Source organism: Polistes fuscatus, unplaced genomic scaffold (assembly GCF_010416935.1).
Source record: "Polistes fuscatus isolate 324 unplaced genomic scaffold, CU_Pfus_HIC Scaffold6, whole genome shotgun sequence".
Taxonomy (NCBI): Eukaryota; Metazoa; Arthropoda; class Insecta; order Hymenoptera; family Vespidae; genus Polistes; species Polistes fuscatus.
The window spans coordinates 1,818,098-1,844,895 of NW_025113140.1; the positions used below are offsets into that span (position 1 = coordinate 1,818,098).

The 26,798-nt window shown below is 32.2% G+C and overlaps 1 protein-coding gene across 1 annotated transcript in view; it reads left to right on the plus strand.

The window, feature by feature from the left end:
• Positions 1-3,629: 3,629 nt before the first annotated feature.
• The window catches only part of LOC122523013 (probable serine/threonine-protein kinase DDB_G0267686), a 37,965-nt gene continuing 14,796 nt past the window's right edge, over positions 3,630-26,798 (plus strand). Inside the window, exon 1 of the mRNA XM_043644529.1 lies at positions 3,630-4,461. Coding sequence (XP_043500464.1) covers positions 3,630-4,461 — 832 coding nt within the window. The remainder of the gene's footprint in view (positions 4,462-26,798) is intronic.

Genomic DNA, 26,798 nt, shown 5'->3' on the forward strand with positions numbered 1-26,798 from the left:
CCTATCATTGACTTTCCTTTTTGCTAATAGTTCAATTACACCATGAACATACTACTACGAGATGAGATAGGATCTATCTCTCGGTAGGGTATTATATTACCAAGATCAAATTTGTCGATAAGTACTTTTAAGTACGATACCAGGATATATATATATATATATGTGCAACTGTGTATTATTACATCTCTATCACGAGAAAATTGAAGGTTTTTAAGTACATTTTTTTTTCTTTTCATGAAAATATATCTCACGATATTCGTAAATCGATAAATATATATATATATATGTATATTAAGGATAATAATTTAGTACAATTTGTGTATTTCTTTTCATGTTAAATGTTGAATCGTTGAAATATTATCACGAACGATTTTCCTTGATCTCTTATAATACACTTTTTAACGAGTAAGACTATTGAAAATGTTCTCGTGTAATTAACGTTCGAGAAAGTATAATATACCGAAGGTATGGGGGCGGAGGGAGGGAGGGAGAGGAAAGATTCGGTACGTACGTACACGATCGTTATGACCAATCGTAATTCGTTACGTCACGAAATCTCCATTCTCCATTTTTACGAGTAGGGAAATTTAATTATCTCCGGCTTTATATTCCTTTCGTGTCCCGATTTTGATTTTCTCTTCTTCTCGGCAGTTTGATTCTCTCTTTCTCTCTCTCTCTCTCTCTCTTCTTATCTACTTTCGCATTAATTTTTACACGAAGTATAATAAATTTTCGCGTTTAAGCGAAACGAAATTAGGTTTTTTGGTGAATTATTTTACACGTACAATTACCGACAATAAAATCTTAACGGATCGTGTACGTATGGGGGGGTGGAGGCGGGGGCGGGGCCTAAACGAGGAACGTCGTTGATTAGCAAAGAAAATTGAGAAAAAGAAAAAAAAAGAAAATAAAAAAGATACTATACGATATGTCGATTAATTTAAAACGATTCCGAATAAATATGGACGTTGTTTTGTTTTGTTTTGTTTTTTTCAAGTAATAAAATATCGCATCGCGAACTATAATAAATCTTCGTGGCAATAATTTGCGTCCCATTTTACGCGGGTTATTCTATTTTTGCGTACATATATTAAATATACTTTTCTTTTAAGATCAATTTTACGAGTGATCTTTTACGACTGAAAAAGCTTCGAAGTTGGTTGAAAGTGTTGATCGAAAAACAAAAGGGGGGAGAATAGGAGGTTTCGGAAGTTAAAGAGAAATAAATAGTTATCTAGTAATTTATCTATGCAAGTAAGTAAGTAAATAAGTATCCTATACTATCATAAACTATTATAAATTCAATAAAACGAGGGATCACATTTTCATTCCGCGTACGTGCGTGCGTGCGTGCGTGAGTTAGCGTCTTTAAGAATAACACAAGAAGGATATATACCTAATGTTAAGATAAATCTAACGAATCGTCTCTCCTTGTGGCTATTCGCGAATAAGAAAAAGAATGAAAAGGGAGAAGGGGTAGAAGAGGAGGAGGAGGAGGAGGAGGAGAAGGAGGAGGATGAAAACGCGCATCGTCGGGGCGACGATCGAAAGGAGCTTCGGGGTTAGTTGAAAGTGGTGGTAAAAAAAGGGAAAAAAAGAAAGAAAGTTAAGAAAGTAAGAAAGAAATAAATAAAGAAAGAAAGAAAGAGAAAGATGGACGTGTAACAGCGACCTTTGGCGTCGTCCTCGACAGCCGCAATAAGTCGGAGCGGCGGCACCGCAATAGCGCGATAAACGCGACGGCGCGTAGTATGAGAGAATGAGAAAGAGAGAGAGAGAGAGAACCAATGAAGAAGAAGAAGAACAACAAGAAGAAGAAGAAGAGAGGTATATAGAGTGGTAAGGGTGGTAGTGGTAGTGGTGGTGGTAGTGGTGGGGAGAAAAGAGTATTCTCCGTAATTAAGTCCCTCTGCTCCTTCGACTGGAAACGGGGCACGTCCCTGAAAGAAAGAAAGAAAAAGAATGACAGAAAGAGAAATAGAAAAATAGTCAGAGAGAGAAAGAGAGAGAGAGAGAGAGAAAATAGTTAATAAGAAAAAGAAAGAAGAAAGAAACGATGCGGTATAAGTTAAAGAGAGCAGCACGAGGAGAGGAGAAAGAAGACGCAGCGCAACAACCCTGTGTGCTCTGGTAAAATAGAAAGAGAGAGAAAGAAAAAAAATAGGCACGACGATCAGGCAATAAATAATACAGGAGAAAAGAAATGCGCGCGATCGCCTGCAACATTCTACTCAAATGTTAAATAGGTATCAATTTAACGTCGACCAATGAGAGAGGAGAATGGGCGGGGCCAAACTCTAGTCGATTGGTTGCAGTCCACGACCGTGGGCGTGGTCTTAACGTCAGAGCCTTTCACGGGAGGTTCCCGAATGTAACTTGGGAGTGGGGGTAAAGGTAGGCTCGTATGGTGGGGGAGGAACTACCTGATTTCTTTGGTACCCTCACACAGCGTACCCGTCTCTCTCGCGCGGCGACCGGATCCGGATTCACGCACGTCTCTTCGACGTAGCTAGCACCAGGGTCGAAACCTTACCAAGTTTAACCCTCAGTTTTTTTCATTCGCGACCTAAAAAAGGGGCTGTTTATCGAAAAAAAAAGAATATATATATATAGAAAATAATATTGAGAAGATATTTTACTTTTCATATTCAGTTGCCCGAGTTATTTTTTCAATACTCGTTCACGTGGGTGTCGAATAAGCTTCTCCAAGTTAGAACCAACAACGCATTTGGGTTCGTTTTATTGGACCACATAGAAGAAGAAGAAGAAGAAGAAGAAGAAGTTCAATTTAAGAGACTGGAGTTATTATTTGTTAGAATATATAACAAATATTTTTCTTGGATACGACGAAGGAAGGAACGTTAGTGAGTAAAACGAGTGAACCCCCGAGATTGTTGTTCCGTGGACTACTTAAGTTTGTTCGTTCGTTGAGTTTTTCCTTTTTTTTTTGTCTTTTCTTCATTTCTATATATTATTTACGTATACGTTTGTATATTTTTTTATCGTTCTTTACAAAGTGATATATTATATACGGAAATAAAAGAAACGGTCTATAGAGTGTTTCAAAAAAAAAAAAAAAAAGCGACACATGTCATGGACAATATCGTACGGGACGACGATTTACGAGTAGCGAAATATCGCTTTATCTCTGCATATAAAAAGGAAAGAGAAAATTTCTAGAGACAGGGATGATCAAATTGTATCTGACGTTGCAACGTAAATACAAAATGGCCGCCGTTCTGTACGGGGTTATACGGAACGCCCTTAGTATCGTGTCGGGATCCAAGTTCCACGTGTTTTTATTCTGTTAATTAATATAATAGTTTATAGATGAGATGTAGTATATTATATTAATAATATCCATCTCTCATATACAAGAAGAAGAATCGACAATATACTCAAGGAGTCGAAAAAAAGAAAACAAGAAGATTCGTTAATAAAGATTTTCTCGATTGTCGTGATGTTCTCGATCGAAGAAAAACGTTTACGATAACGTAATTTATCCTTCACACGTATCGATAAAAAATTAAATAAATAAATACGTCTTCTATTTGCGAAGAAGTTAGTACCATTTGTCGATAAGTATAGTGAAAAACCATTAATAAGAAGAGTTAGAAGAAAATCAGATTATGTCGGAACACGGTGAGAGCGATTTGGACGCGACGGAGGAGATTAACGTTGACGATTCTGACTCGAGAAGTTGTAGTCCACGAAATTATACTAATCACGAGGATCGAGGAAGGAATATCGTACAGGAGACGTCGGAATGTTCGAACTCGCCGCCACCGAGTCAGACCAGTTCGAGGACTGTTCAAAACGAATCACCACGGAGTCATCCCTTCAGTATAAGTCGTCTATTGGGGGACAGTCAAAGACAGAAGACTAAGAGTTCGTCGGAAGAGGAAGTCGACAGTGATAAGGAAAGGAAATGGTCCCCCTGGGAGGAAGGAAACAACAATAATAACAATAACAACAATAACAACAACAATAACAATAATACTAATAACAATAACAATAGCATTAGCCATCGCGGTAGCTCGTCGAATACGTTGGACGATGGCCGACGTTCTTGGGGTCATGAACTCGAAGAAAAAATGTCGGAGAAGGACGACGACGATACCGGGAGCACCGCGGAAACGCAAACGACAAATTCCACGTCTTCGATTCACTGCACGAGCGCGGCCGATCTCCTCGCTCCCTTCAGATTATTTCCAACCGGTTCGAGCCTTATCTATACCGGCGGCGGCGTCATAAGGGTGCCTGCACACCGACCACCCGGTGCCAATGGCGCACCAACCGGTGCCATACCTGCACAAGCTCTAATACCACCGTGGAGCTTGCAAGCTCTTCAGCATAGTCAGCAACAGGCAGCAGCGGCCGGTTTGCATAGGGCGAGTTTACTTGCCAATTTGGCTGCTCACCCGTTACAAGCGCATCCACATCTTAAGGACAGATTGGCAGGTGAGAAAATACGACACGAATCGATTTCCTTCGATTTTTCTATTTTGCGTTGAACGTATGTATTTTTTTTTTCTTTCTTTCCGGATTAGAAAACTTTGAAGTTTTAGTAAAGATAACGTTAATTATTTCATTTATCTTCGACGCATGGAACAAGAATAACGATGTGAAAGGATATAATGACGTATCGGATGATTATTATGATGTACCGAACCTAGATTACTCGAACATTTTCTCTGAGAGAGGGTGCGGCTTAAAAGAAATGCAAACAAAAGGATATTATCATATAACACGTAACACGTTAATACGGTTCTGCTAAATTATGCTTTTCAATTCCGGTAATCGTGCCATTATGCTCTCGTTAACTCGAGTCACACACCACGATGCACGAGAAACGTAACTAACAACGTTTCGCTTATCGTTTAGAAAGAAAACAGGGAGAAATAGAGAATAATGAAATTCTTAATGGACGTGACGGGCATTTACGTATATGTGCGTGCGTCTGTGTGTATGTATATATATGTGAAATGGCAGTCTTCTCTATGTTTTTTCCTTTTTCTTCTCTCTCGAGGGGGAAAAAAACGCGCAGGATATATTAATGTCAAAGCTCGAGCATATTAGCAACGATACGTGACAATTTGTAACACCTGCTATTCGTAATAATAATGTCTTTCTTATTTCTTCTTCTTCTTCATCATCATCATCATCATCATCATCATCATCATCGTTGCCATCGTCATCTTTTTTATCTTCTTTTATTTCTTCTACTTCTAGTTTATCTTATTGCGTTACCTTGAAAAATCTCACGATTTCTTTTTAATTAATTCGATTATAGGAAATGGATAGAAGAGAAAAAAAGGTCGTTTGAATATTAAGTAAGAAGTATAATAAGCCAATTTCGATGATAATATCGAAAATAAACTCTCATCGTTGCATTTACATATACAACATCTGGACGAACATATAAAATCGATAAAAAATAATAAAAAAAAAAAAAAAAAAAAAGAAAACAAAAAATATAAAACTAATTCTATGTATCTCTTTTTACTATTTTCGTTACACGATTTCGAATGATGTGTTTTATAATATATACATACATATATATATATTTATCCCGTAAAAGGTATCGCAATATGTCGTATCCACGTTGGCAAAAGCTTTAACAAAGGTACAATTTTAAATGGACAAATATTAAATCGACAGGAAAGCTTTAATTCGCAAAATGGGTCTATTTAATAGACGTCTATCTCATTTTTCCACGGTTTAATCGATCTCCAAATGAAACATTAATGCCGTAATTATTATAACCGTTCATTGGAATATGAAATCATGCTAGATGTCCTACCAGATAATATTCGATATATTATAACTGATTGGTTAGCTAGATGATAAAAGAGAGAGGAGGGAGGGGGAAGGTAGGGGTTACAAAATAGAATAAAAAGAGTGAACGAGTGAGAGAGGTGGGGCGAATGAAGGAGAGGGGGAGGAAGGTAGACGATAATTCGTGCAATTACTCAAATTGTCGAGACATTATTCATTTCGAGAAAGAGAGAGAGAGATAGATAGACCATTCTAGGATTGGAGCAACGACCTAACATAGTATTCGATCCTATATCAGCTTCTCGTCCACGATCAAGTGACGAAATATAAGAGAAAGAGAAAGGGGTAGGAGGAGGAGGAGAAGGGGTGGGGTAAAGTTCTGGGATTCTCGTGTCGTTGATCGGTGATATCAATTTCTCTAATTGGACTCGTATATCTTTAGCTTGTTATCTCTTTCTCTTTCTATCTATCTATCTAACTATCTATCTATCTATCTATCTATCTTTCTCATGTAGGTAGGATATATGTCTTGATGATGGGCATAGGTGTCTCGAAAGAGAAGGATCAACGTTTGTAATACGTTGCTATGGCTCGGAGAAGATGAGCCAAGCATAGCTAGGTGGTATCCATATATAGGTGATATCAATTATGACTCGGTTGGAAATTATTCATTCGGAGCCGTCGTTACGATCCGCGACGGGCGACGAGTTGAAATCCGTTGAAAACTCGCACATATTCGGTATTACGGTTATGCCTGTTATATTTTAATAGCGCGAAGACAGCTCCGAGTCATCTCTTATGTTATTTACATCTATATCCTACATTTCATATATATAATTTTACGTATATATGCATTTTGTATCTATATATACATCAATGTATACATGTATTATAATATGTAAACGTGTATGATTGTATATATTAGTTAATTATGTAATATATATATGTATGCATATATGTATGTATAATTTTTTTTTCAAATTTGAATAATGCGAAGACAGTTCGGAGTCATATATTATGCTATTTACATCTATATATATATGTATATTTTTACGTATATATGCATTTTGTATCTATATATATATTTATGTATACGTGTATTATAATATGTAAACGTGTATGATTGTATATTAGTTAATCATGTAATATATATGTATGCATATATGTATGTATAATTTTTTTTCAAATTTTAATAATGCGAAGACAGCTCGGAGTCATATATTATGCTATTTACATCTATATATATATATGTATATTTTTACGTATATATGCATTTTGCATCTATATCTACATCAATGTATGCATATATGTATTTATAGATTGTATTATGTACGTATAATTTTGATTTCATATAGATTAAGTATATGTTTTTGAAATAATATTTTTCTTATCATATTTATATAATTTCTATCGAGTGTAGTATGTGATATACGAAATATATTTATTTACTTAAATCGTGCAAGTAAATTCGACAAGATTGTAATATATTTTTCATCGTAAGTTGTTAAAAGAAAAAACCTTTGGAGATTTATCCGAACTGAGGTGTCCCATTTTAAAAGTCGCCAGAATCGAAACCAGTTTTCTCTCAGCAGAAGAAGGTTTCCATCTCTCTTATACGCGTACTTCAGATAAATTGGATTAAAAGTCGAAAAAAGAAAGTAAACTTGGAAAAAGAGAGGGGGGTGCGGAGGGTGGTGGGGTGGGTGGGGGGGGGGTAGATAGAAGAATACAAAATACGAGTACCCTTATATTATATTTATTTCGCGTTAGTGGTTAAATATAATCGATCGTATTTCGATTATGCATTTTACGATTATCTCTCAATAATATATTTTAAGTATCGTGAAACCTGAAATCTTTTGGAAACGAAATGAAACAGAAAGACATACACAGAAAGAGAGAGAGAGATAGCCGTAAGGGTAGGGAAAGAAAAAGAAAAAAAAAAAAATAATAAAAAGAAGAAAAAAGAAATAAAAGAAGTCAAGACGAGTGGAAGATATTGAGCTCGTCCTACTTCTAAGTACGTAAATAATAATTCTTACTTATTTCGTTGCGCCTGAGGGACGATGACGAGAGAACGAGAAACAGAAACAGAAAGAGAAAGAGAGAATGAGAAAGAGAAAAACGTTAATTTGCTTGAATCGCAAAAAAGGAGAGTAACGAAAGGCATCGGCGCGTAAGGGATTATTACGCGGCTTGGATCATTCCGCGTGTTCGCGAACGAGAAAGAAATGAAGAAAGAAAGAAAGAGAAAGAAAGAGAATGAGAAAGAAATAGAGAATGAGAGAATGAGAGAAACAGAAAGAGAAAGAGTAGGAAGGTGAACGTTGAAAAACAGGTACGTGCAAAATACATAATTAGTGTCTACCTACCACTCCTGAAGCTGAATTCTCGATGCTGACTTTTTCGTGCAGGTAATGAAACCCCGCCATTACTTGGCTGGCGTGAGTAAAATGTATTTGTGCGTACGAATAACATTACTCTTCCTTGATTATTCCGTTCAAAGCATGTTTATTGCTGAAGTAAGAGAAAGACAAAACTAATGTAGGATAAGAAATATAAAAAAGAAACGATAGGCAAGAAGAAGTTTTAGATAACACGACAACTGTATATAATATATTAGAAGTTAAAAGAAACAAAGTAATATGGATAGTTAATAGTAAAACTGGTGTAAGATTTATCTATACCACCAATACGATGGTTGTACAGGAACTTTGTCACGCCAATTAATTCCTTTTTTTTTTCTTTTTATGTTAGAATAAATTCATTTGATATGCTTGTTGTATATAATATATAGAAATGTGTTAATTAAACGTCATTATCGATAGCATATATGCAATTATTAATTTATTAATCGTTAGAATTTGAGTGTAGATTAATTTGACCGTTTACCTGCGGTTTATTTTCATCGGTAGACAATCTTTTCTAATGAAATATTTTTTGTTGATCTTGCGTGAACGCAAGTGTGTTACCCAACGTTGATGATAATAATAATAATAATAACGAAGGAAACTAACGTATCGGGATTATTCGGTTGAATATATTTTTGATTTATTTATATTCGATAGGTGGATAATTGTGTAAATAGTATTATAATATAGTTTACTTAGGTTTATCGTGAAAGTTAGGATGTGCTACGCCACTGAAGGATTCCACCTTTAAATGCAGCCTCGGCCGATTCTACGAAGACTCTTAAACTCGCGTCAATGCATTCGTTTTCGTGCGAGGGAGAGAGAGAGAAAGAAAAAGAAAGAAAAAGAGAAAAAAAATAAAAAGAAAGAAAGAAAGAAAGAGAAAAAGCATCCATCTTCGTACCAACGATCACTATTAAATACTTAACCTTTGCCATAAAGCAGATAAGAGGAAACGCATTGCGTTACTTTTATTTTTCTTCGAAAAAGCATTTATTTCATCCAGCTGTATTATCGATACAAAACACGCATTTTACATCCGACTTTTAACAGTTATCGCTAATTATACTCTCGATCGGATTGATATGTAGAATTGGACCTTTTGAAATTTTTATATGAAAACAAAATAATCGTAGATATTTGAAAATGTTATTGGGTCAATAATACTCGAGGAATCCTACCTCTCCTTGACTAAAATTAAAACAACGCGAATTATTTATTAATATTACTCGGCCATATATTAATACGTGTTAGTATGTTTACGTGGATTGAAGGAAAAGAAAAAAAGAGAGAAAAGAAATGCGCGACAAACAAATAATATATGGATTGTCTGAATTAATATATTTTTATTTTTTTTTTGATATTATCCAACGCGTTGCGTTATTTTCGCGACACACCTTATTATTTTTGTTTTCGTTTCCATTTGTAAATCCTCCTACCCCGTTATTATTTGATATTTCTCACATCTTTAACGAATCCGTCAATCCCGTTAAATGGATAACATGATCAATATTATCGAAGATTATACTTTTATTCTAGTATTTAAATTTACAATTAGACAAAAACGTGGATATAATTATTAAAGATTTATCTTTGATACGACGCCACTGTGTATTCTGCTGTCGATCGTTTGAAATTGGAACCTTTGAAAGGGAGAGAGAGAATGATTTTTTTTCAGGCACGTCAGGTGTGACTGCTGTTCGACTTGCTCGAACTTTTGGGCCTCGAACAACCACCACCACCAACAACAACCTCTCGTATTGCTCATAAAAGACGCAACAATTTGCTGGTTCTCGAAAAAGAGAGAAAGAGAGAGAGAGAGAGGTTATGTTTCTCCTCAAATAACGATTTGCAACGTGGCCTATAGAGGAATTGGAAACAAATTGGAAAGGTGGTGTTGATCATTGGAATCATCATCACCAGTCTTATCATTAACCAGTCGTAATTCGTAATTATTCGACAACCATTTGGTGAATAAGAAATCATTTCGGATTCTTCTTCTTCTTCTTCTCTTTCGAAACCCCATTTATGAAACGTTTTATTATCTACTTTTACATTTTTAAAAAGAAAGAAAAAGAAACAAGAAAAAAAAAAACAAGAAGAAGAATGTTTTACCTTTCTTATTGATATTTGTTCTTTTCGAACGATTCGAATATATTTATACGTGTCGTTACGTGACAACATTTAACACTTTAATTTTATCAAAAAAGAAAAAATTTAAAAAAAAAGATATATAAAAAAGAAAAACGACGTTCTTCAATTTGAAATTGAAAGTTTGACTTTTTGAAAAGAAGTAGAAAAAGAAGAAGAAGAAAAAAAAAGAAAAAACAGAATAAACATTCCGATTAGCTTCGCGAATTCCTCCATAAATTAAAATGCGACTGATAAAACTAAAAAAACAGGTTTGACCGAAGTCAAAGAAGTATGCTTAATATAATAAAAAAAAAAAAAAAATGTCGTAACCTATCCACGATTTGTACACGAATTATAATAATAAGAACAACGCCGTGTTTTATTTTTTTTTAATTTTTTTTTTTAATTTCATTGAAATCAATATGGGGGTGGTGATGGGGGAGAGGTAAGATCGCGATTAGGATAAATTTATTTATCAATTCTATGGAATGATTTTTATAGGGTGTATCTCATCGTACCATAATAAAGTTCCAGAACACCATGAAGGGGAAAATATTATTATCATCATAATCATCATAATCATCATCATGATGATGATCATCGTACGAACGGTTAAACGTTTAACTCGGTTTATACTCGATGATAATGTTTGCTCGTTGGTAGCACCACCACCCTTCGCATTAAAACGTTTTCAACTCGACGATTAGTCGTTAAAACGACTAATCGATTAACTCCGCGGCCATCTCGTACAAACCATGCTTGGTTGTTGTGTTCTTTAAACACGATACGATCGAAGACGGAACGATAATCGTCACGCTCTTTGATCAACCGAACGAGTTCGAATTCACCGTTTTAATAAACAAAGACAGGAACTTGACTGAAATACTGGGGTAGGGTAGGGTAGGGTAGGGTTAGGGGGGAATAGGGCTGGGGAAAATTGAAACAAATGTATTTTTATTCTATCACTTTCTCTTTCCTTAACTTTTCTTTTTTTTATACATTAATACACCAATCAGATCTATTCAAGTATAATATTCGATAATAATTTGTTATTATCAAAATGATATTAATGTTAATATAATATGAACACTAGTGATATTTATGAAATTAAATTAAAGATTGATATAACATTTCTTTACACGAAAATAATTTTATATTACAATATAAATTGAACAAGAAATTTTTAAGCTCAATCTTTTTTTACTTACGTTAATGCACTTTTTGAAATTATTGATACATGTATAAGATAAACTATTTATATTAAAATACCTTTGTTATTTATAGATTTTTGTCTAAGAAAAAACAATCTTCTATTTATGATTAAAAACAATCTTCTATTTATGAATAAAAAAAAAATATGATTAATTTACATATACAACGTTACATCCAATAAATTGTAATAATATCATACCAATGAAATATAAAACATTATTCTATATTTCCCATTTATCTATTCCAATCGAAATAAAAATACCACAATATCAGATAAACGAATAATCAAATGAACGAAAATAAATTAAGAAAAGAACGAGCATAAACGAGATCGGAAACATGATCGAGGAAAGAAAAAAAGTGAGGACGGGAGTGGGGGTGGGGCTGGGGGAAGGGAGGGGGTTGAACAGTTTATTGGTTGATTATTTTTGAAGATGTACCATTAATACACGAAAGTAAAGAAGTCAAACACGCTCATGATCATCATCGTGAAGGAAGGGGTTGGGGTGGTGGGGGAGGGGTGGGTCAGAGGGGTTGTTTTTGTTGTTGTTGTTGTTCATAATGGTGGTGAAGAAACTAAGAGAAAAAAATTGGAAAATAAGAAGAATAAAAAAAAAGAAGAATAAATAAGAAGAAGAAGGTGAAGGTTAAGGATAAGAAGAAGAAGTTAAAGTATGTCGGTGAGCGTAGTGGAACGCCTTAGGCCAAAGATAACCGGGTACCGGGAACAGAGAAAAAAGTCATCGCGTGACCAAAACCTGAAAACCAGAATCCGTTGAATTTGGTCAAGGGAGGCGGGCGGGGTTGGGCGGGGGAGGGAAAGCAAAAGTTCGTAGGTTTGTTTCTCGATGAAAGACACACGCGTTTTATTTTTTTGTTCCTTTTTTTTCTTCTTCTTCTTCTTCTTCTAAATTTTGTGCTATTCTACTATTATTTCATTTCGTAAAAATGAAGATAGATCTCGTTTCCGTGACGATTATCTAACATAAGTAAGCTTCCGTTTTTCTAGGTTGTTTAGTCAGTAGCCTCTTTGTTTGTCAGATCTTAGCTACCGAATTGAAGTTTAGAGAGATTGCTAATTTTTACCCTTTTTCGGAATATATATGTTTTGTCTTCTTTTTTTTTTTTGCTGAATTATCATAGACTGATTTTGATGATGATACGTTTGTAAATAAGTAAATACGTTTAATGGTTCTTACGAATAATTCCAGGAAATATTTGTTCCTCAATTGTATTATTATAGAATTAATTATTATTAGAGAATTTTTTTATTTATTATTAGAGAAATATTTTTTATTTTATTATTATTTAATTTATTATTTATTATTATGAGAATTAAAGGATTATATTTATATATTAATCTTTCGATAATGTAATCACTTATTTTTTTGTATTAGTATTTGTTATAATTTTTCTAGAATTAATTTTTTCATTTTTTATTTTATAGGAGAACAAAATTATTCTCTAATGTAAGAACAAATTATTTTTTTGTATATATTCTATAATCTTTTGTAATATAATTTAAATAATTGTATAATATATATCTGTGTAATTTTTAAAAACACGTTTATACGTAAATTGTATTCTTACAAAACAGTAACATTAATTCTACCAATCGTGATGGTTTGAAATCAAGACTATTTAATATCTAAAAGAAGAAAAAAAGTTGTACTATTTCGAACGTATCAAATTTTCACGTGCACCCGTAGAATGTTCAATCAACTGATCAACCGTGCATTAAAATCACCATGTAATACTTTCTACGTCCGAAGAAAAACTTTTATATATATATATATATATATATATACTTTAGATATATATTTAGTATAGATTTATATACCATCGTAGATAAGTTTACGATGCTCGAGAACTCGAGTTCTCCGAGCTCGTTTAAACGAACATAAGTACACATAGGAGATCCTTGAGCAACATCGATTATGAACATTTCATTACGGGAAGACAAGGTTCAATTAACATTTTCTTATGGATAACTATCTTCTCTCTTTCCCTCTTCTTCTCTTCTCTATCCCACACTCTCTCTCTCTCTCTCTCTCTCTTTCTTACGATAGTAAAAACTGTTAGAAAGAACAGTCACGAAACTTGCTACTGTAGATTGTTTTTTATTTGGTTTTTACAAACTAGCACGAAGAAACACGTAGAAAATAATAATTAGTGGTTAATATCAAAGGTATATATACATTTTTACGACATAACGTTTTAGAATTTTTTATATATGTATGTATTTTTTTATTATTATTGTTATTTTTAATAGTATTATTATTTATAGGATTTTATCGTATTAGATCTGTAGCAATGATAAACTTCGTTTATAAAACGTTACGTTCTCGGATAGAAAATGATTATGACAGTTACGTAAATTGTTTAAACTATTATAATACTTTCCATTTACCAGATGATTTTTATTATTATTATTATTGTGATTATTATTTTTTATCGATTATTCTTTTACAACTACTTGTCGTTAAATAGTACAGGAAAACGAAATGACACTCGGGGAATATTATTTTCTCTTTTGTTTTTTTTTTATTTTTTTTTTTTTTTATTTAAGGTAATAAAGTAAAGTAAGTATCGGGTATAACGCGCGTTTATCGGTGTAATAATATAAATAATACTTTGTAATTACTATACAAAAATGTCGGGATTGCGATGGACAAAAAGATAGAACTGGCCCGTTTCGTTACGAGTGGAAACTAAATTGGTGTCTAGGGGGTTGGGGGTTGAGAAAAAAAAAAAGAGAAGAAGAAGAAGAAAAAATCAACGTTCGAACGAAGGAAGAAGAAGAATATAAATGCTAGTGAAATCTGTACACGTTTACGTGTAATAATCTCGTTCATTTCCCTAAATGAAATTTAATCGTGAAATGACAGTGAACGATTAACCAAGCGAGAATATAAGATAAAAAATGTGACAGAAAGAAAGAAAGAGAAAAAGAGAGAGAGAAACAAATATAAATAATATATAACAATATAATTATATAAAAAAATATATAAGATATAATAAAAAATATATAATAAAATATAATATATAATAAAAATATATAATAAAAATATATAATAAAAATATATATGAAAAATAGAAAAAAAAATATATAAATATAAAAGAACAAAATTTAAAGATAAAATTTTAAAATAAATTATGAGAGAGAGAGAGAGAGAGAACGAATAAAATAGAAAGAAAAAAATTATTAGAAAGATCGTCACAAAAATTAGAGGAAACAAAATATTAAATAAAGAAGAAAAAAATAAAAATAAGAAAAAAAGTAAAGTGTAGGAACGGTGGCCGTAGGCTTTTGAAATTTCTCGCAGCAATGTACTACCATGAAGAAGAAAAAGAAAAAGAAGATTATGGAGAAGATGAAGAAGGGGTGAAGGGTACAGGGGGGGGTTCCTCATGCTCTAAGCTAATACTTTACTGTTCTTTCTGTCGTTGACTTCCCTAAGAGAGGCCGACCGGGAAAACGTTTCTTGGTATTCGCTTCGTAATTTCAACTTGTAACTCTCCTTACGCCTTATTATTAGTTCTTAGGCGAGCATTTCATTTTTCGGATCACGCTTAACCCCGGAAAAAGATACCAGAAGAAGAGTGAAAGAGGAATTAGAAAAAAGAGAAACAGATGATTGACCCCCCCCCCTCCCTTTCCCCTTGAACAATCATATAACATAATAATAATAATATTACGTATAATAGTTTAGATTTAAATATTTTTTTTTTTTTTTTTTTTAGTAAATAAATAACGTTGATGAAAAATATTTTTTTCAAATATTTTATTTGTTGTAATTCATTTTTCATTTACTTACACGTCAAATATAATATTGTTTATAACTTTACTTTTATTCACATACACATAAACGTGTTTTTTAATATCGTTATTGTTATTTTATATATATATATAATTTATTTAATTATTAATTAATATATCGATCATATTCATAGATACGTTTTATTCGACGCTTTTTGTAACTCGCAATTATTCCAATCTTAAATTAAAATTAAATTTGAAATATGTATAATAATAATATTGATATATATATTCTTTAATTGGATCGTAGAAAATTCAAGTAAATAATTAGATCAAAGATTCTATTTCAATGAATTATAATAATATATTTCTTTTTTTGCAAATGTTTGATCACTTATGCGATTAAAAAAATATTGACGTCCTTACTTTTCGCGTAATTATTTATATTATCATTCGTATTATTTTTCGATTAAAGGGTATCACGCGTTTCGGATCGATAATTAAAGATAAGAAAACGAATAAATGTAACAAAGGTATTAATACAAAAAATGGGTAGGATCCGAAAAGAAAAGAAAAACAATCGTTTCGAAGGGGTGGGGTGGAGTGGAATGGGGAGGGGGGAGTGGGGGGTATCGATAAATTATAATTATCCGATGTGGATGGGGTTTCGCGTTCGATTAATGAACGGTTAGATTGTATGGGTGTGTGTGTATGGTGGTCCGAGACAAGAGTCGAACTATTAAATCGTATCTAATGACTCGAAATATTAGTTGGGTATCTTATAACACGATGTTACATTAGCCGACAAATCTTCCAACTAATCTTCGCGTGTCTCTAGGATTAGTTCGGATAATTCTCATTACCCCGTTTACAAGAAGGTGTAAACGGGTTGTCCAAAATTTTCTCACACACGAGATTTTCTTTTTCCTAACACAATTTTACTTGTAATTTATAAAAAAATTACTTTTGCAGTAGTAACAGATCAACGCAATTACAAATATGAAATTAGTTTCTTTAAATCATATTATAAAAGAAGAGAGATAAGATAAGATAATAATAATAGATAAAAAGGTATAATAAAGGAAAGAAGAGAGGAAAAAAAAAATAAAAGGGATCGTTTATAAAGTATCACAAAAGAAAAGATAATTGTGAAATCAGTGTACCAATCTTGTACAATAATAATAATAATAATAATAGTAGTAGTATTATATAGAAGAAGTATAGTTAACGATTAAGAATTATTCCAAGCTCTGTTTGTACGTAGTGAATCCTCTCATAGGAGTCAATCTAGAACATCACGTAAATGATCTTGGTAGATGCGGTAGATCTCAAGGTAGGAGTATTATAATACCGTAAGAGGTATACTACTACTACTACTACTATTACTAGTAGTAGAGTAGGCGGCATTGTTTGTAGGTGCAGCTGCTGGGTTGTCCTAGAAACGATAATTATTCAAACCAGTATTACGTGGTAATTAATCTGGAGGCAGATTAGCACGGAAGGCAAGCAAGCAAGCAAGCAACCAACCACCGTGTTGGTTGCTGATATTGGTGTTGGTGTTGGTGTTGGTGCGTTGACTGATCGAGTTAACGCTGAGTTAGGGATTTCACTGCTCGAGGTTGGCAGCCCCCGTAAAGGTCGGCTTTGCTCGTCCATCATCACCCCCCACATCTCGTAGGTTCGCGAACCACCGGCATCACCGAGCATCCTCCAGGGCGTAGACTAGAAAGCGGAGAGTTACATAATTAACGTGACTTCAGTTTAATTTTCCTCGAGACAATTAGTACGTCCTACCTATATTCTTCTATATATATATATATATATATATATAGATACCTATACGTATACTTTGAAACTTGTAACGATACTTCCTCTCCTCTCCTCTCCTCTCAGCTCATCTCATCTTTATTCTCGAGGGTTGATTGATCTTCAAGGTCAACTTATTTTTCTTATCATTTTTCTCTTTTTTTTTTTTTTATTCTTCTCAACAATTTTTAAACTAACTTATTACGAATGTTAACAGTTATGGGATAATGATCGAAATAAGAGTTAAATATAATAATATAAAAAAATATGTAGTGTATGATAAAGTACATAATCGTTTTATTTATCTTTTTTTGTTTTTTCCAACGAATAATATATTTTATATAATAATGAATCATAATATATATAAAACCCGTGTACTACGGTGAGAGATGATAAAAAAATTAGGGGAGAGGGGTATGGGGGAAAAAAAATCGCGAAGCACGGAAGAGACTTTGGCAGGTAGCTCGATTGATCGTCTACCTGTCTCTGATGGAAAAAAAAGGATAGAGAGAGAAAAAAAAAAGAAAAATGTTGGCCAATATATTCCTGCGATAAATCGGATTGGGGTTGCGTGTAAAACTCTCTCACCCTTTTTCCCTCTCTCTCTCTCTCTCTCTCTATTTTTCTGTCTCTCATGGAAATTCTCTGGAGGGTTAGGAAAAAAAACTGCGGGTAATGTTGATCGGGTGTATCGTTTTTTCTTTTTCTTTCTTTTTTTTTGCCATACTTCAAATGATCGAAAACGATGTGGTGTTGGTGGTGGTTGGGTGGGTGGGTTGCGAAGGATCGTTTTCGAAGGATCGTGTGGTTTTTCTTTTTTTTTTTTCTTTCTATCGAAAGAAGAAGTGTACAACCCTGATCGTGTTCGAATCGAGACAGAGATACGGAAAAAAAAAACAGAACGGAAATAGGATTTAACATTTATTCTCTTTTACCTTTTCCCTATTACACGTCAAACTGAATTTGTTTAGACCCTTTTGGATGATCCCATCCAAGGAAAACCGTCATAACGGTTACGATTGATTCGAGGTGGTGGTGGTGGTGGTTAGGTGGGTGTTTGAGTTGTCTGGTTTATTCGATGCAGATTCGATTCGACCTTTTTTTCTTTTTTTTTTTTACCTACCTACGTAAATCGCGATACACCCCTTTGGGACACGGGGAGGAAAAAACATCGAAGAGAAGATATAGATAAAAAGAAAAATATATATATATCTATATGTGTCTATAAATGGACAGTTTATATTATTATATACTTATGATATAGAAAGCATAATAATAAATTTATCCATTGAGAGAGAAGGGTGAGATGAAATTTTCTTTATAAGTTTTTTCTTTCCTCGTGTTTTCTATTAAGAAATGAGATTGAATATTACGAGCTTTATTTGCATTTCATTTTAATAATTGTTATTTATTCGATATCGGTATATTTTATTTTTATAGTCGAATAATAATAGATAATATATTTATAATTATAAAATAATAATAATAATATAGAAAAAAATAAATTTTTATCCTATGAATTTTTATCCAATATGAAATCTATTTGCGTATAAATATTTACGATATACATTGATTATTTATTCTACAAAATATAATAGAAATATTTTTTTTTATTACCTACAAATATAAATATCCAATTATATATATATTATTATTCTCGTGATACGATTTGATTATATTTTGTTTTTTTAAATCCAACATATACCTTATTTATTTAAAAATTAGTTTGACCACTAACGCTTAAGTACTTTCCTCTCTTATCCAACATACAACATTTTACAATTTATTTATTTATTTATTTATTTATTACTCTTTAGTTACGAGAGTATATATACATATACACCCTTATTGTAAGGAAATATAAATGTGATATAAAAAGGAAGGCTTATAAACTTTCTTTTTCCCTTTTCTCGTGGTATACTAGTACGACACGCAGAACCGAGAAGGAAAGACGCGAAAATGTGGAAATGTGTGGATGAAGGAGAAAGAAAAAAAAACACACACACACTACGTTAGTGTATTCGGTAAAGATAAACGTGCACAAGTAAACTGGTAACACGAGGATGCTGCTGTGCGGTTATACGATATACCTACGTTTAGAATATATACGATGGCGTACCACATCTGACCCCCTAGAGGAGGGGGAACGGGGGTGGGAGTGGTGGCAGGGTTGGAAGGGGGTAAGCCTGAATAATCCAACGAATTCAGTCATATTTAAAGTGGGATAAGAAGACGAGCGTGCGTGGGTGTACACGCGTACTTTACTTTCTCTCTCTCTTTTTTTTCTCATACACATGTTTCTACGTGTATACACATATACACATACATATATACATATATAACCTTTTAGATCCTTAGCCGAGATGATATCCACTTTATCCCGTGCAAGATTATGTTCTTGCTTGATGTCTCTCTCTCTCTCTCTCTCTCTCTCTCTTTCTCTGTCTCGTAGGTTTTATGTAGAACTATTAATTGCTATAAGTAAAAATGTCTAGTGGATGCATTAGACCTTTCTTACCTGTAACACTTTGGATAAAATGCATACACGGTTAAGAGAGATAGATTAAACGATACGCTCATTTTCTTAACCTTTTGGAAAATTGTGATTCTCTATATTATATTTTCTTACAAGTACTTTTTCTTCATTTAGTTTTCTTTTTATTTTTTTTTTTTTTTTTTAATTGTCAACGAAGAATCTTCCGTTTAATAGTAAAATAAGTCAGTTTTTTGTTCTGCTTTTTTTTTCTATTGAAAGTTTGTTAATTCGTATTGTAATTCGAAGTATTTGAATTTAGGGGATGGTTGGAATATTTTTATTTTTATAAAAAAAAATGGATTAACTTTGTAATAGCTTAAAATTTTTCATTTGAAAAAGAAATATAAATAAAAAATTACTCTTCGCGATATTATAATAATTATTAATTATATTATTTTGATGAAATATTTCAATGTATGAGATTACCTCATACATACGAATCTTGCGATTATTTTTTTATTAAATATTATTATTTTTCGTTATAATTTCTAAAGAGAAATAATATCATTTTTTTTTATTGTTTTTCTCCATAGAGACAACCCGGTCGAGTATTATTTTTTTTTTTTTTTAATACACGTTATATAAAAGACACGTGGGAGTTTGCTTAATTTTATGCGATTTTTTATCGACGCCTCGTAATATCGATAATGTAAGTTGTGCCAACGATGGCTATAGCCATAGCAATGGCGGCGGCCGCCCACCCCACCACCACTTCGACTTTCTCTATGGGGTGTGGGTAACGGGTGGTTTATATCAAGTTATGGAGTTTGAGAAATGATCGGCAGTTTACAATTTTTTCGTATCATCTTTACTCACTTTACCTTTTTTTTCTTCTTCTTTTACCCTTCCTTCCTCAACCCCCTTTCTACCCCCTCCCTCTTTTTTCCTCTATTACTTTTAATTCAAAATGGAAAAAAGTAATTTCGAAGATTATTTACTTAAAAAAAAAGAAAATAAAGGATACCCCATTTCGAAGAATAATTTTGATGAAAAATTGATCGATGCGTGGCTTCTTCGTACGATGAACAAAATTCGAATGAGATTATTTTTACGATAATTCATTTTCTATTCGATACTTCGGTTCTTTAATTAAACGTTATACTTCGATAATAATAATTATTGTTTTTTTATTTGCCATACGTCAATTTACTCTCGTTTATTATTATTATATTTATTAAATTAATTATTATTATTATTATATTTATTAAATTAAAGAAAAAGTTGTAATCCAAAATTAATCTTAATTTTGTTCACAATTGGAATTTTTTCCTTTTTTTCATCTATTTTACCAATAGTTTTCATTCTTTAGTCAACGAATCATTTCAAATATAGATATATGTGATATTTATCTTTGAAAACTCATAAACTTGGCATATTTATCGGTGAGAAAGAAAAAAAAATGATAAGAAAGAAAGAACAAAAAGAAAGTAACGACTGACTAAGAAAATGACACGAGAGAAGTAGAAAACCCCCCCCCCAAAAAAAAAAAACACAAAAATCATGGTGAAATTCCTTCCGCGTTACAAACTCGTGACGAGTCAGACGAGAACTTTCTGTGACTTTCCCAATACCTTATATCGTTTAGGCTAGTAAATGTTCGATAACTATCGTTCTGTCTTAATAACAACAATAATAATAATAATAATAAAAAGATAGAAAGAAAGATATGGAAAAAAAAAATAGAAAAAAAAATTATATACATATATATATGTATATAAAAAAAATGGAAACCAATAGACTCACTTTTACAGCCACCCTTTTAAGTAATTTTCGCGATTGGAAACTTCATAGTCATGTCGTATTCCTGGAAACGTTTAGTTTTCATTTCCCTGGTTAAGAAGTAGTAGTAGTAGTAGTATTCGAAGCATTACTATACCGCTCCTATTACAGTAACAACAGCATAGTTATATTTTACAAGTAGTTTCACTCGTATCACTTGTATATACATATATACATACATGTGTATATATATACTGTTATATTACAGTTGTATTATATACGTATTACAAGAAGTTTATCGTATATGTGTGTACATATATGTGAGATTTTAAGTGCACTTCTTGTACAACCACACTATTCCTCGAAATGCTTTAATAATAATTCTAAAAACGTTAGATCCTATTTTAGAAATAATAATATATATATATTTCAAATGTATCGTGTCTGGATACATTTCTCTTAGCAACACATCTTCTTTTTATGTTTGGGATAATAAAAATATCGAGAACTATGAAATGGTTTATTGGAAATATTTTTGCAAGAATACGTTAAGATGCGAAGAAAAAAATTCACGTTTGCTTGGTGTTAAAAATTTCTTTAAATGGGCTTTATAGTTCATTGTACTAATTATTTTATATTATTGTAATTTATAAAAAAAATATTCACCTTAATTTATATTATTCTTATTCGAGATGAATTGTTTCAATATAATTCTTTCTATCATTTTTATTGAATTATATTTCGTTTACGTATTAGAAATGTTAACAAACGAATAAATCTTGGGTCAAATTTGAAACGATTAAATTTCAAATGAGAAAATTCCACTACCACACGTCGTTGAGTTTGATTATTTTCTGGGGAGAAAGAAGTAGTTGTGTGAAATAAGAAAAAGAAAGAAAATAAAAGAAAAAAGAGAAGACACTAAGAAGGGAACGTAAAGAGAGAACGTGCGAAAAAGAAGAACGTTGAAAGATGGCGGCGGCGGCGGTGTCTTGGACAGGGGTTGGATAGCTCGAGGGTAATTTTATAGAACGAAAAATATGCTTTCTACGAATCCGTTTAGGCCTCTGTTCAACTGTGTTTCGAGAAACACAGTTGAAAATTACATTGGTCGCGTTTGCATTTGTAAATGTATGTACGTACACACACATACACGCACAAACAGATACACACGCGCGTATCATAAAATATAAAAAGAAACACACGTATCTTAAAGGTATTCACGGAAGCTAAAATATATTGTGTAATGGCAAATTATATTTTAGGGAATTATTCAAAAAAAAAAAAAAAAAAAACAAAAGATAAAAGTTAGAGAAACTAAATTGGTAAGGTTTCTAACTTCGTTTCTAAGAACGTTCTTTTCCTCTCTTTTAAAGGATCATCATCATCATCATCATTGAACGAACGAACGAAACAAATTTTAGGGATACTTATGTTGGTATACACCTTCTTTCTTTCTTCTTGTTTTATTTTCTAAACGTTGAGGGGAAAGAAAAAAAAATATTCAAAGCTAATACTTAGAAGATAACTCTTTCTCTCTCAAACTCTCATTCACTCTCTCTCTCTCTCTTTATCTTGATATTTCTCTCTTTCTCTCGTAATAATAGTAAATTCAGTTAAAATTCGCTATCGTTTTATCGTCTAACTATACAGAGAATACGTTTTGGTCTCCCTAGAGAAAAACAATTTACTTTGAAGGCCGCAAAGTCTATTAGCTTAGCTTGGAACGTGCTCGGTAAAATAATGACTTTCTCTGGAGTAGTAGTCCTCGGTGTCACACAGAAAACGGTGTGCCAGAGCAAGTTGCATCATCGTCGGATGACTTGAAACTGACTCATTCTCTCTTTCTCGGTCGTACCATGAGGATACCCCCTCGGCCAAAGATTATGTCTTCAAGCTCACTGGGTCATCGAAGTTAAAACCGCGGTGATTCTTTTATCTCTTGATCTTTTTCTTTTTCTTCTTCTTTTTCTTTTTTTTTTTCTCTTTTTTTAAACCCGCAAAGTAATTACACGGTAAATAAGTACACGACTTTGTTTTTTTTTTCTTTCCTGAATTGAAACGTAAGAAGACGATAATATAATACTTATGGATATAGAACTATATATGTATAAAATTATATTTCAAATTATGCAAATAAAATTTGTCTATCTTATCTATTGAAATATTATATTATATCAATATTATTTTATATCTTTGTTATAATTACGATGAATGATAATTTAGAACACGTAATGTTGATCGTTTACTTTTTTCAACGATAAAAATTAATTAACATTAGATAAATATATAAATATGAAATTTACGAGGTGTTAGAAAGAACGAACGATTCTGTCTTTTTCTTTTTTTTGGAAAATAATATATACAATATTTTTATATCTAACGTAAAACGTATATAGTATATATATATTTTAATCTCGTTAGAAATAAAATAAAACCGAGTAGAATCGTTCGATAATATGATCGTTACGACATTGGAACGCGGTTTTCGCTTTGTAAATTCATCATGAAAAACCTGCACGTTTTCTTCGTCGACTGTAGATACTGCATAGATATAATATATTACGATAATTAGCTTACGAAGTAACTCAGTTGTAACTCTTGATATAAACGTGCCGAGTGTCGATCTTGAATTTATGTAGAACGACTTGTTCGTTATTATGATTATGGTATCTCTTGACAACTAAAACGACGACGATCATTTCTACCATATATTTCAATTCAAGAGAGTATTGAAATTATTTATATTAATTATTATATAAGAAATAATATGATATAGTTTAAATAAATAATAAAATAGTCGGATATAAAAGAGAGAAAATTAACGATTAGTTCATTTTCTAAAATCAGATTCCATCTGATCATTTTCTATCATTCTATTCATTTCAAAGCTGTTTGTATCGGCTTTTGAAGAATAATTTCTTTCTTTCTTTCTATTTTTCGAGTCAAAAAACTTCAGCCGTCGGGATTCGTAAGATAACCGAACGAACTTAGCACGCGAGGTTAGTTTTATTAATGCCGGCCATTTTGTGGACGACCGTTTGCCATTTTGCGTGGTTTTTTTTTACGAGCAAATCCTACGTCAGCCTAGGGGCTTTTTCTTCGTTACAGAAAAAATGTAGAACCCGTTCAAACCCTTGGTTACGTTTAAGGATTCCACGCGGAATATTTTATCTATTTAGTGTTTTGTTTTTTATTTTTATCCGCCATTTTATTCGTCGGCCATGTTTTTTTCTACTACGTCATTCATTCGTTCCGCCATTTTCGTTTCATTCCCTTTTTCGCATGGACGAACGAACGAACGAATGAACGACTGAACGAAGGAATGAACGAAGGAATGAACGAAGGAACGAGACGCACCACCACCGGTTCTTGTTTTATTCAAAACTCGATTCGCCGATCTGTCCTGATTACGTTTTAAAGACGCCTTGGAATTTCTCCAATGGTACCAACCCTCCATTTTGCTCTTACTCGATTCTTATACCGTCTACCATTCCCCCTTCCTCCTCCTGTTCTTCCTGTTCCTCCTGTTCTTCTTCTTCTTCTTCTTATTCTTGCTTACCTTCCCAAGGAAAACCCTGTCTGTCCTTCGTTTCACAGTCGTTCCGACTTTCACTCAACGGAGTTTTGTGAATGCATGTATCTTTTAAAGGGGGTAGTTAAAGTAACCAGGAATAAGGGATGAAGGAAGAACTTAAGTAATATTGGTATTGGTAGTAGTGCTAATGGCCTGTGGAAAGGTGTCTCCAACGAAAGGTGTACAAATTTTCCTATGTGTCAATTTTCATTTAATTTATTATTTAAAATATTCAGAAAAAAATCAATTTTTTTTTGCACATTCACCCTAATACGTTTCCAATACGTATATTTAAATACAACGAATACAATTTATATTCTTCAATTATTCGTGAAAATTGATTATAATATCATAAAGTATAACAAAAGTTTACAATATCAATTTCAATTGTTATTATTATTATTATTATCGTAGATAATGATTTTATAACAAATGTTTCTTTTGTTAAGTGATTACTAGTATACACATTTTTGAAATAGTCTCATAAAACGAATGATTTATATTTTTTATCTATATTATTACCATTCTATCACGATGATAAAACAAATAGTTTAGACCCTTTCTGATATTTTAACCCTCCTCTTTTGATATTTTAACCGAAACACAGCCTAATATATACACACACACATACACACATACACGATAACGACTTTCTCCAAAGCCAAAGTCACTTAGGCATGGGGACAAGTTTCTGGTTCGACTAGACTATCGTTAGACACGCTAACGACTAGAACACAGAAAGCCTAATCTAACTCATTCTCTCCTTCCCTTATTATCATTCACCGTGAAAATCTATTACCATATCATAAAAAGATCGGTTGACAAATACACCATAAAGACCTTTCTTTTTCCTCTTCATCTTCTTCTTCTTCTTGATAGGGTTCTCGTATTTGTTAAATAAATTTATCGGACTATATCGGATGAAAAATTTCAACGAAGATATTTTTCTGATAATGTTAAATAATTCGTTCATAATTTAACAATTTGAATATCATTATATTTTATCTTCAATATATTATAATATTATATTTATTAATTTATTTATGCGTTATGTCTCTTTAAAATCTAGATTCGATTAGAAAATGTAGGTGTACTTTGTAAGTGTATCATGCCGACGACAGTGTAAGGACGCTATCATGTTCGCTTGAATGCTAGATTAGAAAACGATTCGAGTTAGATCGGTTTGTTAATTAAAGACCATCGATCTTGTTATTATCAGAGGTCTGTGATCAATAACGTAGAACTAATTGCAATCTTGATTTATCTTACCTATACTTTTCCCTTCTTTTTTTTTTTTTTTCATATATATATAGTCTGAATATTTACTCAATCGAATATACTCGTTTTTCATACTTTTAGTTAATGTATGTGTTTTTTTTCTTTTTTTTTACATAGGAATAATAATGAATTTTTATCCCGGATCGTTAATGATTAATTAAACTTTTTATTAAAATTTTTCTTTTCAATTATTTACCCGATTACAGTAATAATCGAATTAATTATTATTTCCTAAATAATTTATAATTAATTTTATTAAATTCTGCATTTCACATAAATGCAGAAGACAACAAAAAATACATCCCATAATTTTTATTTTTAACGAAAAAAAAAAGAATAGAAAAAATGATTTCCATATTACAATTGGATCCATTACAAATAGAAACAAATTTTTTACCCCAATTCACATTAAATCAATTCGTTTCTTCATTCACAGGAGGAAACTCACATTTGTTCAGGGGGGGGAGGGGAGGAGAGGGGTGAGTTTGAACCGCTAACAAGATAGTATTATTTATAGATACGAATAGAATGATCGCTAATAATAATAATAATAATAATAATGATGACTAGATTTTCGAATTGGTATAA